This window comes from Pezoporus flaviventris, unplaced genomic scaffold (genome assembly GCF_033815535.1).
Source record: "Pezoporus flaviventris isolate CSIRO_AGI_PZ_B2104156 unplaced genomic scaffold, CSIRO_AGI_Pfla_v1 ptg000037l, whole genome shotgun sequence".
NCBI classification, from domain to species: domain Eukaryota; kingdom Metazoa; phylum Chordata; class Aves; order Psittaciformes; family Psittacidae; genus Pezoporus; species Pezoporus flaviventris.
In genome coordinates, this window is record NW_026892585.1 from 6,959,780 (window position 1) to 6,973,922 (window position 14,143).

The following is a 14,143-nucleotide window of genomic DNA, read 5'->3' on the forward strand; positions in this document are numbered from 1 at the left end:
ATGATGAAAGTATTACCTCTTGGTGGGAGTTTGACTGTATCCTTACTTTGCTTCATTTCTAAGTGAAGCACAACCCTGATACTTCTGTAGGTGAGAATCACTGCAATAGATTTGTAAATTCATGTAGTCATAGAATGGTTGGGGTTGGAAAGGACCTTAAGATCATCCAGTTCCAACCCCCTGCCATGGTCAGGGACGCCTCACACTTAGGCCAGTGTTGCCCAAGGCTCTGTCCAACCTGGCCTTGAATGCTGCCAGGGAAAGGTGCATTCATCACTTCTTTTAGTCATAAAGGAAGGATTTGTGTGCATTTCTGGGAGAGGAAACAGGCTTCTCTATAAAGAAAGCTGTGAGTTTATTCCTGTTTAAACGAGGTGTTCATGAACTAGACATGAACACCAACTGTGCTGAAGATTAAATAGAGTTTTATTACGGCATCTAAATGTAAGGATCAGCAACTGTTATGGTCAATGGCACAACACTGCTACTAATATGTCAGATTTAATGTCAGAATAAAAAAAACCAACAAATTGCAACATGAGGAGCCTATCAACCATGCTGCAGAAAACCTCTGAACTTAGTTCAGGAAGCTATTTAAAACCAGTGCTGTCCCTAGTACCATACCGCGCTCTGCTATCCCTAGTACCACACATCACTATATTCCTGACACTGCTAAAATTTTTATAGAACAGATTATTCAAATAAGACACCAGACCTTCACACAGAAAACACAAGACATGACAGAACCATCTCAAAGCCTCCACCAAATAACACACCAGCAAAGAGAGCTTCCACTGCAGGATCAGGAGTACCTTTCACCACCATATATGTCTTTTCAGATGAATTTAGATCGTCCATGGGTCATCATTGCATTATTTCTGATCCAGAAAACAATCCAAATTATTAAACAATCTGTTTTGTTTCCTTAGCTATACAAAGGTCGTTGTTAGCTTACTTGTTAGACTAGACCGCCTGTATTTCACCAGCTAGTAAACAACTCCTCCCTTCAACAAGGGGTAAGATCCTGTCTTTCCTCTCTTTAGTGACGGCCATGTTTCAGCCTGAAAGATGAAAAACTTACCTGAAATGTCTCACCATGTGTGAAACAGCACATGGAAAACACAGGTGGTGCAAAAACCTAAGTAAGGTTTATGTTTGTACCTTGTTTCTGGTGACTGAGATGCAGCAAGCAGCAGTGATGGGTTTGGGGTGATTGATTTGCAGTGTCCTCCTCCTAAGCACACCTTAATACCACGCAAATATCCAGGGACAACCAATCCGTGTTGGGTGGTATCACAGCTATATTGCTATGGCAAGTTTCAAGCGAGGTCGCTGGTGCAAATACAATGCCCATTCAGCAGGGACATAGATGAAACCACTGGAAATGACACAAGCAATCTTTTGAATGAACTTCTTTTCTGTGGCAACTAATGGTGTTTTAACTGTTCCCTGAAAAATGCAGATAGAGAATACATTACTGTACCTATCAGAAAGGGCTACTTTAAAGAGTGTAATATATATAGCTTTAGAATATATAGGGCAGAAGCACTTAAAAATAAGACTCAGTCAGGGTTTGGTTCTGTTACAAAAGCTTTACCCTTAAAAGAAATGCAAAGTAACCTACAGTCAAAGGTCTGGCTTAATAGAGAAGTGTTAAATTATCTTCCCATAATTTACTTCCTTCCCTTCCTTCCCTCCCTACTCCCTGCGATAGTGGGAGTTAAGCAAATTATTCACCATGAATAATTTAGCCTATGACTTTATATTTCTATATAAAGTACCTACAAAAAGATTATCTTATCTTCAAATTTATTCATGACTTAATATTGTTTGAGGAACATGTTTATTTTACTGTGTCTTGATTATAACCATGCAGAACAGGTGACTTGCTGTGCAAAGAATAGCATCACAATATAGGCTTATTTCATACCCTACAAAAGATTACATTCTGTAATGTCTGCTTAAGGCTGTGGATTAAAACAGAGTTTAATAGTGCAAAGATTTCGTGTTGAGCCTTTGAACTAATCCTACAAAACTGTACAGCTTAAAACCTATCTGCATGGACAGGTTCACACTTCTCCGAGAGAATGAAAGCCATCCAGACCTATGGCAGCTCTGAGCCCCAAGTGCTTCAGTGCAGCACTTGGCTAGGGACTAGGGTCCTACTCTCCATTCAGGGTTTATTATTTCAGGTACAGTAGCACATGCCATGAAATTCCAATCTAGTTCATACCCTAGAAACTCTCACATCCCTCGTCCCTCCCAGGTTCTCCATCAATCTAAGCAAACTTTCTCCAGGCTCTGGGAAACCTCTGGCACTTGTGGCAGAAGTGACCATTGCTGATCAGAAGAGGACATAGGTAACTTCAAATTACTACTGATGGCAGTGAGATCTAGCAGTTGTTGAGGGAGAGGGTAGGATTGATCCCTGTGACCTTCCAAAACAGGGGACACAAGCCACTTCTTGTCTGTCTGACAATCGTTCTAAATCAGACCACAGACTCGGAGGCACACAATCTCTTGGAGAGATTACCACTGATCTGACCAAACGTGAGAGTTCTAATTGAAAGACTTCTGTCAGGCTACGAGTTGTTTTGTTCTGATTTACTCCCCCCCATTGCCTTCACTTTCCTGAGTGAAACAAGCATCAGATAAAACCTGAGGGCTGTTTCCAGTTCTCAAACAATGAGTGAGTTTTGAATGACGCATCATTTCTTTACCTGTCCTTACAAGGACTGTCATGTAAACAATCTGCACCCTCAACTGAAATAATCTGGCCAGAATGGACATTTCTACAGCTGTTTCTGATCAAAACATAGGTGCATATTCACATCGTTTTTGCACGTTTTCTGCGTGGAGCCATGGACAGAGCTTGCCCATGTTAGGTAAAATTACGTAAAATGCAATGACTTGTGCACTGCCCTAGGAAAGACAAATTTTTGTCAATTCCGTCTTTCTATTATTTTAGGGGAGATCTACTCTGATTTTTGATTTGTCCTTCAAATACATTTGGAGAAAAAACTATAACATGCTTTCAGCTTGTACTTCACATATACCTTTGGCTTTCCATTTTCACATTAGGTAACACTTTCCAATTTACAAGCCTTGAAGATACTCTCAGCTCTCCAAATTTGCTGTCTATGCCACTGTAATTTTATAGGGCCAACAGTAGGTTTTATTGATGCCCTTTGTGATCCTTTCATGTTCAGGTCCCCTCCTTGACCCTTTAAAGTAGCTGCATTACAAATAAATAAGTACTAGATGTTACACAATGCAGGTGAAATTCGCCCTCTCTTCCTGTGTAGGGAGGATTTGTATAACTAAGACATGACACCTTAATAAAACACAGAAGCTAGGAGAAGGTCACTCTAATTACTGAGGTTTAAGTTTTCATTTTATTCCATTGCTGTTAAATAATGTTATCACATAGTTTTGAATGTCAGATAAAACTTCCATGAATACTCTGTTCAAAACAGCACTAACTAAATTAAATGCCTTTACAATCCCCTCTGTCTAAAATTCTTTTCTGAGTGAACAGACGCATACTTTGGGAAGAACTGCAAAGGAATGGGATTATTTTCTCCACAAGATCCCACAGAGTGATTTATACGAAACAATCTTCTGAGATGTCTCCAAGCATAAAGGAAAAGAACTTTATAATTTAGGAACTAGGCCACTCTTGCATTCAGTTACACATGTGCTATACACTTCTTGAAACTAATTACTTGGCTAGATGTAAGCTGGTCTTACCTCTCACCAGTCTGAGGCAGTGAACATCACAATGAATCCAAAGAAATGTCTCCTGACCAGTTCTTATTTTCAGCACCCCAGTAAAGAAACAGAGAAACTCCAGCAAGAAAACAATAAAGAAATCTTTTGATCAACACCAGGGAAATGACACATCTCCAAACAGACCTTCTACGTTTTCCTCTTGAGGGAACCACCTTCTGAGAGAAGACTTCAGGTCCCTGGGGTTGTTTTCCAGGATCTCTCATTAGTTGTAAAGTGATGGCAGCTGCTTTTGTAAGAAGGGAGGCAGACCTGAAAGGTACTTCCCTATTCACTACTCTTACTGGAAGTATCTGAAGAGCAGTAAGGTACCTACAGAGATTAGCTGCAGGGACAGCTGTCAGGTTTGAAATTGATAATCTATGTTATAGGTATCTTGCATTATGTTGATTGCTTCCAAGTGGATATTTAAGTATTTTTGAAATGATATCATTAGATTTAGAGTGGTTGGTGGAGATGGAAAACACAGAAGGAATACATTTCCATTACCTTCTCAAGATCAACTGCCATCTGAGCTTGGTGTTTCTGTGCTCCATCAAATACCCTATTAGGAAACTAAAATTATTTGTGTTTACCTGAGTGATACTTTTACAAACTCATATTTAATTACACGTAGCTAACTCTTTATAAATGCATATTAAAACCCAAAGAAATACTCCACTTTCAGTAATAAAGTACAGACTATGACATCAGTTGCCTATATAGCAGGTTCACATAACAGAAATTGGTGGAGGTATCCAAAAAGGATGTGAAGACAAACCTGAGCATTGCATCTAAAACCACTACACTTAATGGGAAAAGCAAAGCTCTGCTCTATCCTGCTTCAGAAATGAGTCTCAAGTTGCAGCCTAAATGAAAATGTAGAATCAGATCCATGACGTGTAACAATACCTGTCACATTGTCTGCTTCTTATTTTCCTCTTCATAGCTGGCCATCCACACAGCCAGCTTTTCCCTCCTACCTTGTCTGTGTCAGCCATCAATGCCTAAGTACGTTTAAGTAACAGAGTAAAGGACTTCCTTGAAATATTAACAATGCCCTTCTCTCTTTTTTACAAAATCCTGCATTCCTCTGGTGCTATTATTTTTATTACTATACACTCATTTAAAAGAGGATTTTTCATTCCTTCTCTCCTTCGGCTTTATTTCATACCTCAAATCATAATCCATTTTACCTGGGTACTAATCACATACTGAATGCCTTTACCTCTGGTTTCCCAGAAGGCTACAAATATTTTGTATCAGTGTTTTTCAAGCCATGGAACAACTGAGTTTTCTGGAAATTATCTCAGGAAAGCCAAAACCACCTCAATTTAAAGAAGCAGCAATGCTCCCTGATTGCAGCTGCAATTCAATCATTTCCTTTTGTTTCTGATGTGACCCTCCTGCCTTACAGAACATATTCAGAACAGTTATGAGGCATGGAGCCATTTGGCCACCGTTTTATTAATCAGCCATACTGTTGTAACACCTAGAGCAGAAACTGGTGTTGCGTTGTGCTAGGTGTTGTACAAGTGATTGTTTCTGACTGGCAGCAGATGAGCAATCACAGCAATCACAGCTGTGGCAGAAGCAGATGTTCCCATGCAAATAACCCTAATAAAAATGGTAATAAAGACAGGCAGATGATCAGTTTCTTAGCAGGATTGTTCCAGAGTGCTCTTCAAAAACCCATCTGTCTTTACAAATAACACCTTCCATTCATTTCTGATGACAAATAAGAATTGCATAGGATGAGAGCAACAGAAACTGAACGCAACTGATGAGAGACCAGCAGGAAGCTACTCCCATATTGTCCATTTAGGGAATGTAATTGCAGGTGGGTACAAATTGTAGCTTGATATATATTGGTGTTAATCCCTCTGGGCCACTGAAATATGCCTAGCCAGTATGATGTGACAATTAGGAGCTTTAAAGATACTGGATTCTGCCTCTACTTTGCCCTTCAAACTGCTGCACTCATGTAACCTTGTTAATTGTGCTCTTCCCTCACCTAATGTTACTCTGAGAATTGCACAGTAAAGCTGATCAATAGACACGGTCAGTTGCACAACAATTTTACATCAGGAAATCTGCTTCTCTACAGAGAAGTTCAGTTTGTCAGCAAGAACAGAAAGTGGGGTGTTTTTTCTTTATTACTGATTCACTCTTTTGCTTAATATCCTATTTTGCAAAGGCAGTAACATAAGCAGAGAAAAGGAAGCAGAAGAAACATATTCCCAATGTGCTGACATAAACCTATGCTGTTAAAAAAATAAAGCATTCATTCCCAGTGATGTACAAAATGTAACAAATGTATAGAATGGATGACAAATAACATCTTCAGAAACGGTTGTCTGAGGCTTAAAATCAAGTAGCACAGGAAAACAGACATACAGCCTACTCACAGATAACTCCTTCAGGGTATCCCCAGACCCTTCCCTGTTCCCAGTTCTTAAGCTAGCAGAGGAGCTGAAGGTGGGCATCACTGATAGATGTGTTTGCTTTATGCTTCCTGATGATAATTTTCAACTGTATTATATGTATTTATGGGACAGATATTACCAGAACTATGTTTAAGCTTTTCAACTTCGAGATTTGATACTTGCTTTAATTGCTCTGGTCAGGTTACCATACTTATAAAGAGTGAGAGCAATATAAATTGTAAGTTCCCAGGTATTTAAAATCTATTACATAGCAAAAATAATTTTCTATTCACTCTCTGCTATTTTGTTTTTCTTTTTATATGTCTGTATTTTGAAATAGTCCAGCAAATCCTATGATCCAATTTTCAACTTTAACACTCAGAACACAGAAACTGTTCTGTTACTGAACTTCATTACTCACCTGGTAGGATCCAACTGAAGCAGGCTAAGGAGACTTAAAACTCTGATTTCCAACCACATACATGACTGCAAGTGAGGCAAATGTGAGGGGCTGTGGCTTTAGATCTTTAGGAACAGAGCTGGGTCAGTTAACTGATTTTACTGGGCCCTCTCAAATGGTTATCATGCATTTCAGTCACTGACAATATTGAAGAAAGTATCCTAGACATGAAAAGTTGCATCAGGGACCCTCTAAGCTGCCCAGTTCTTGCAGCAGCTTTATTCTCCATGAATGCCTAAATACCTTTTCAGAATGTGAATATTTAAACACAGCAGAGAAACCGGCACAACAGGGCATGGGGTTACGTGGGAGACAGCTGGGTGGACTTTGATTTCGTAGTGCTGTGAACCTGCTTACAAATTCAGCTCAGAAAGAACCCGTGCAAAGAGTAAACCTCTTGACTATGTCACGGTTTCATCTACGTGGTTACTTGACTATGTTGCTAGTTCACCTGCCAGCTCAGCAATGCAGAGGATTAAGAAGCAGATTCCCTGCAGAGCTCTGTCTGCACTGAGGGTATTTTAAATGAGCATAGTCTAAACGGTGTTTCCTGCTTTCTTTTTCAATTTCTGTTTCTCCTATTCTTGCTTTTCACACCACAGTGTACAGTGCACTGTTTTCTTCCGTGTTTTAGTTGTCCTTTCCCTTCCTTCTTATCTTTTATGCTGCAGTCTGTTCTCTGTTGCATGCCTATCTCCATTTTCTCTCTCTCACACTCCTCACTCAGCCTCCTCCAAAGCATTGCCTGCAAACAACCAGTCAAAACAGTCAAGCTTATTCCCAAGGCTGAGCTGTGGAGGCAGTACTGCCATATCAGGTAGTTTCTCAGACACACGCTGCCACATCAAAGGAAACACAACCTCTCTAGCAATTAGTCCATTACAGGAGATGGACACTGCAACACCCTTCAGCTGATAGTTTTGCTCACCATCACCTGGCAGGAGAGAGCCAAGCCACATTCCTTGCCTGCAGAGTTATTCCTGCTGCTGAATGTTCTTCCTAAAGCCCTCTGTCTCCTCACTTTGAATTAATGGCTGAGGCAGAGTCGGCACCAGTCCAACTGCCTTAATTCAGTGAGGTGAGGTGGGAATGCGCCCAGTTTACAGAGATCTACCATAAGCAGACATCACTGTCTTTTGTACTATCTATAGAACTGATCTGGAGAGTACCAGAAAATAGTTCCTGTCTCTCCTGCTAGCCATCCATTTCAAAGGCTTTTAATTTCCTATTTCATGGAAGTTCAGAATGTTAAATTTTAAAAATGAAACAAATGGAAAAGTGTATCTTCACAGAGTCACATTAGCTATGGGGTCAATTGCTTTTTGCGTTCAATAATCAGTGCATGGGCTTCATGGATTACTGGCCTCACAACACTAAGCAAAGACAAGTTTGCAATTTTCTGGATTAAACCTTTCACTGCAGTTCAAGCAACCACATCCCTGTACAAAGCACTAGAGGAAATAATATTAATACCCCCTTATCTCTGAGAAGGGAAAAAAGCCCTCCTTCAAAGCTGTAAACATCAGGAGAATAACTGATTCCTGAAGTGAGTGACCCTGGGAACTCATGTAAAATGCCAGTAGTGGAAAAATTCAGCAGTGGAAATTAGGACGGCCTAAAAGTGAGGCCAAGGCAGTTTAAGATGGATCTGCATTGTCACGAGTGCAGCTGGGGAGTTGGCCAGGAAGCTGCTGCCCTGGGAAATAACAATGAGGTCCATAAAAGGGATGGAAAACGTATAGATGAGAGTTGCTGTAGGTGTTACAGACTTCCAAAGGGCCTTGTTGCTGGGGCTCACAGTGAGAAAGCGGTGGTTTTGCCAGGGTGATGAGGGTCAGTTATGCCACAAGGTGATGCACTGTGTTCACAAGAACACTGACTGCGTGGATTATAAGAAAAACATATGATAAGTTCACAGTGAATGGTAAGATTCAAAGTAACTTCAATATCTGTACTGATACTGAATATTTGTAGTGGTCTCAATGATTTCCCCGTATTCCCTCCATGTGACACTGAGAGGGGTAATGGAACTTCACAAACTCGATGTTACAAGTGTCTCTTTACTCATATCTGTTTTTTTCCATGCACTGGGCAGACAATCACATATTTGTGCGCACATCAGCCTATGTGACAAGGTGAACATAACCCTTTTTTTAGGTGTAACTCCAATATTACCACTTTCTAGTCAAGAATGTGCAGCAAGCGCCCTGCTGCAAACACAGCACACATCACTGTCCTGAGCATAAAGTGAAATCTTACCTATTACTTTTCCTAGGAATAGCGCCTTTGGGGAATTGAACTGAATATCAGATGCTGCTGGCAGGCTGTAACTCGCTGGAGGATAGTGATCAAGCTGGGGAAAGAGAAAAGAAAACGATGAGTGTTTAGAACAGATCTGCTTTCTTACACTGCTACAGAATCAAGTCTACTTGAATGGAGTTTATGCCACTGCTTACAACTCTCTCTGATATGGTCTGCTTTCATTTTGACAAAGGGAAAACAACAGAGAATACCCTTCCTTCCATACCTCCACAGTTCCCAAGGCCTGGAAAATACCTATATTGGACGTTTGTTTGTTCCGGTTGCTGTAGAATCACTTCAGCTAATAAACCCAACAGCATCAACACTAAACCAGCTTATTATTTTAATATAAGATTTCCATTTAGGACCTATGTTATTCCTGATGCTAGATTTACATAGCTGAGAGTCTGAGACTAATGCATGTGTTGGACATTCTCCTTTTCTCTTGGGAAAGTCATAAATTACTAAGACATACTTTTTTGTACCTTACATTTTATTATTTTCTTGTTGAAAATGTTATTATTTAATTGTGATAACAACTAATGAAACCCAAAAGATAAATTCAAGAATAATTAATTCAGCTAAATACTTTAATCTATAGGAAACTCATATTGCCCCTGATATGACACAACAATCACATTACATCAGCTTATATTTTCTTATTTTTTAACTATTTAACAGAAAGATGTGAAGAGAGAGGAATGAAATACATTGCCTGTGCTTAGTACCATGGCTATTAAGATAGTTCTGTGTGGCTCAATAGAGTTTTAAAGCTCACACTTGGTAAAGGTAATTGGGGTGAATTTTTATCTTTGCAGTTGTTATTTATTTTCTCAGCTTTATGTGTTTATTACACAAGCTTAAAGAGGCCAGAACAACAGCTGTTTTATTTTACGCTGGCCTTACCTTGGCACAAACAAGGACAGAGACTCATATATGAGATTTAAGACTTTGCAGGGTATAACAGGCTGCAGAAGTAATTCTGGAGAAACCACAGCACGAAAGGGCATACCATTTTTTCATGTATCTTTTTGCCATATTTCAGATTTCCAATTGTTATTACCTTGGATTACCTTGCTTTAATGATACTGCAAATGTTCAATTCAGCAAAGTAAATGAATGGCAGGCAGCGTAGAACTGAAGGGCTGAATTCCCTGGAGTACTGTGAGCCCATGTACTTGGACAGCCTACTGATGGCATACCCGTGCATGTGTAGAGGCAGTCATCTCAAAACACTGTAATAACTGGAAAAGAGGGGTCTTGTCTTTCTTATACTGTCCCATAAAACCCTAACAAGAGAAATGTATCGACATAACAGGCAGAGAGGGAAAATGTTCTCTGCAGCTGACAAAAGAGTCCTAGGAAATACTCCTGTTCAAATGATTTTTAATTGATGCTAACTAGTTTTCACACTGTTTATTTAAAATTTGGCCACAAATGTGTATTAGCATGATTACTGGCTATCTTCCAATTTTAAACTGCAGACTTTTGAGCTAAATATATCAAAAAACACAGTTCCGTCTTCTTTTGCAGAAACTAAGAAGTTCTAGTTTGTTCAGGGTATCTTGAGCAGCTTTTCTCAGATTTTTAATAAACAGCAGAAATACATATTTCAACTGAAATTAGAGTTACAGAATTTCAAACCACAAATGCAAAGAGTTAAAATACAGATCTCAACCTCAATCACAGCAGGTCCTAAATACAAACTCTAGTGCTTGCTACTGGTTTCCCTGGCAGAGAGGAAATCAGTGTTCCAGCATCCAGCATCCCAAGGGTCAGACTTGTTGTCAACGGGAGCTGTAAGGCATATCAGGTGGAAAAATATTCCCTTCTTATTTCGCAAGACATATAGGAATGGCTCAGAGGTTTCAGGGTATTTACCAGTATAGTTATTAAATTAAAGGTACAGATTTTAGAGAGGCATATCAGGAAAAGATTGGTGAAAAGACTGATGAACAAATCCCTGATTCTCCAGCCTCTCATATGCGAAGACTTTAACCTCATGTAACTTCTTTACCTGCAGTGGAATTATTTCTGATACATTCTGATTGCATAGGACTCATATTCTAGGTTCTAATTTTATATGTATTTTTATATATATATATTAAGAGATGCTGAAGCAACTGATAAAATAATGTGTACTACCACATACATTAGTATTTGTCAGCATCATCAACTTCTACGTTCTTCCTTTTCCAAAATAAATCTGGAGCAATGTTTAAATATTTCTTTCTATTATGACTTGGAATCTGAGCAGTGGGTTTGAGAAGACCATCATTATTCTGATAAGATGTTACTACTAATAATTATCAATCTAACATTTAATTTATTAACGTATTGTGGGTGTCCTAAATCTGTAGCCATGGTCCAGGTGTTCATTATCAGAGTAACTATCAGGAGCAAGTAATAAAAAAGTCATCCCTGCCTAATGTACAGCATCTATCTAAAAATGCTGATTGCATCTGCAGGACATACCTGAAAATAAAAAGTCAATTTAAATAACAAATCACTGTGAGCACTAACACCAAATTCTGCCAGCTGTAGTGTAGTGAAACTCCCTTTGTCTTGAATTAGTGTTCAGGACGTGGAAAGGATGGTCAATAAAGGATTAAAAGAGAGTTGGTATACTAGCTAGGTAAAGCTGTAGCTTGTTTCACTGCAGTACAGGTTCCCTGCAAGGCTGCCTTCTGTCCATATGCCCATAAGCTTTGAGGTCTAGGTTTTTATTTTTAAGTTGCTCTGTAATTTGGGCCTAGAATATCTAATATATCACCCCATCACCCAAAGCTTAGGGTTTGTAGCTCAGGTAATCAAACACGCTGTTATTTGCTAGGAAGCAACCCTGAACCAGTTTAGTAGGTGGTGGCCTTGGCCACATTAGAATAAAAATGTAAAAAACCCTTCCAGCGATCTTGTCTCCCTTAATGCTTCAGTGTGGCAGAGCATGTCACCATGGTGCAGAGGGAAAAGATCCTGCCACACGTGGGAGACAGGGATGGCAACAAGGAGACTAACGCTGGGCTACATTGAAGGGTCTAACAGACACAGCCAGCTTACTGCTTAGGATTATTAACCTTTTGTACTGAATCAAATCTATCTACTCACATACAGATCTCACTAAAGCCAAGAAAAGATTTCAGAATGGGTTCAGCTATGAATTGATTTAAAGGTTTAAGAACTCTAAGTTCTGGGTTGCTCTGATTCCTGCTTGAAATGAATCTCCATTTAAAAACTGGTGATATTGATTTCCTGGCCCTACCATCAGTATGGACAACCACTTCTGATTGGTTAAAGAAGCCAGCTCCTGCTCCACTGCCAGCTCTGGCATCTCTCCTCCCATAGGGAATGCCTGCATTGCTTTCTATGCCTGCCTTGACCCCTATCTAATCCTGCCTCCTGAAATGAAATGGTGCACCACAAGACAACAGTGAAGGAATAGTGAGATTTATGTCTGGTCGCTTTTACTGTCTTCGTTCTAAACTAGCATTATCTACTAAAAGAAAGGTTTTTTTTAGAGGGACTTAACCTGGGGCTTCTTTTTAGGTTAGCGAGGGAAAGGACCACGCTAAATTCTTTCCAAAGCTGTATGTGACTGCCACCCAGTGGGTGCTCAAGTATAAGCAGCCGGCAGCTTTTGTATGAAACACCCGGCTATCAATTCAATAGAAGACACATAATGAAAAAGGAATTACTAGTTTCAAATAATATCTGAAAAAAAGATATTACATTATTTAATGAAAATTAAACAGAACCTCTGCACACACGGAGGTCGATGTCAGGAATTTGTATAAAATTACAGCTTTAAAATTATATTGAAGATTTTTCATTATAGCTCCTTTTCTTGAAAAACTCATTAATTTCGTTTGAGCTTAATATAAACACACAGCGCGGCTTTGAGCGTTACACAGATGAAAGTAGAAGGCAGTTGCTGGGGAACTTGCAGTTTCAGTTCTCGAGTCACGTCGCACCGAGGCAGACTGTCTTTATCTGAAGTTGCTGGGATTTAAGCAGCGGTTCAATAAAATGCTATTTCTTTTAAATTACTGTCCACTTAGATAATAAAAGTAATCTTGATGGGGCTGCTGAGATTAACAGACATATCAATCTGAGGGCAAACATAATGCCTACATTACAGTAGCAGTCTTGGATGAAAAATGTAAAAAGATATATGTGTATATATATACACACAAGATATATATACATACGCACACATTATACTCACCCTGTGGATGTTTCTACGTCTGTATCACTGCCAATCTAGACTCTGTGTGTGTACTGCTATAAAGGTGAGGTTTTCTTTATGCTGAAGACATTTCATAACAAGTCATTTCAGAATTATACAGAATAATAATGCTGTAAGGCTTAATCTTATACCATTTGAAGTCAATACAACTTTGCTATTGACTTCAGTAATAGCGGGATAAAGAAGGGGATGTGTTATCATCATGACCAATGTAGTATTTCTTTTCTGCTTTATGATGATGATTTATCGCTTATATCACGAATCTCCTCTAGTCCTGGACAAGGGCTTTTTGTGCTAACTGTAATAATACCGCATAACAAAAGGAAGGTTCCTGTGCAAAAATGCCTACAAAGTTAGAATAGACTGGGCATGAGACTCCAAGGAAATAACAGGATGATATGCAGGTGTTTACATGGAGTTCTCCCAGGCATGTTAGTAATGTAAGAGAAAGCAGAAAGCTGACTATGAAAATCAATAATATACATGGTTATTCCCCTGCTGAAAGGTTTGGGGAAAACTTACAAACTGTATTTTTAGTATCTGAAAATACATATTTTTTAATACAACAGAAAAGGAGCAGATTCAGGTAGCAACTGTGTAATTCCTGAGGCTGACCAAAGCCACTGTTACTGCAATTCAGCTCCTTCCTTAGTGTGGCACTAGTGCTTCACTCATCTTTTTCTGCCAAGTCAGGTCCTTGACCCAGGTTTGTGGGGATCAGATCAGAGTCAGAGCAGGGACAAGCCAGAGGCTGTAAATGAACAGTGGATCCACAGAAAAAGGCAGGACCATAAACCCAGCATGTTTTACCATCTCAGACTGGCACAGACTTCCAGCCTCACAGCTCATCTGGAACACAGGAGGAGGCACATATCTCACCAGCAGGATGTCAGGCGAACTTAAGGTTTGCATTGTGCTTTGTGCTCCTCAGATGAAATTTCTATA

At 39.5% G+C, this 14,143-nt stretch overlaps 1 protein-coding gene across 2 annotated transcripts in view; it reads right to left on the minus strand.

The window, feature by feature from the left end:
* CNTNAP2 (contactin associated protein 2) overlaps window positions 1-14,143 on the minus strand; it is a 1,009,321-nt gene that overhangs the window by 44,575 nt on the left and 950,603 nt on the right. For both annotated transcript variants that reach the window (XM_061464593.1, XM_061464594.1), the window contains exon 21: window positions 8,914-9,007. In XM_061464593.1, the coding sequence (XP_061320577.1) occupies window positions 8,914-9,007 (94 nt within the window). The remainder of the gene's footprint in view (window positions 1-8,913; window positions 9,008-14,143) is intronic.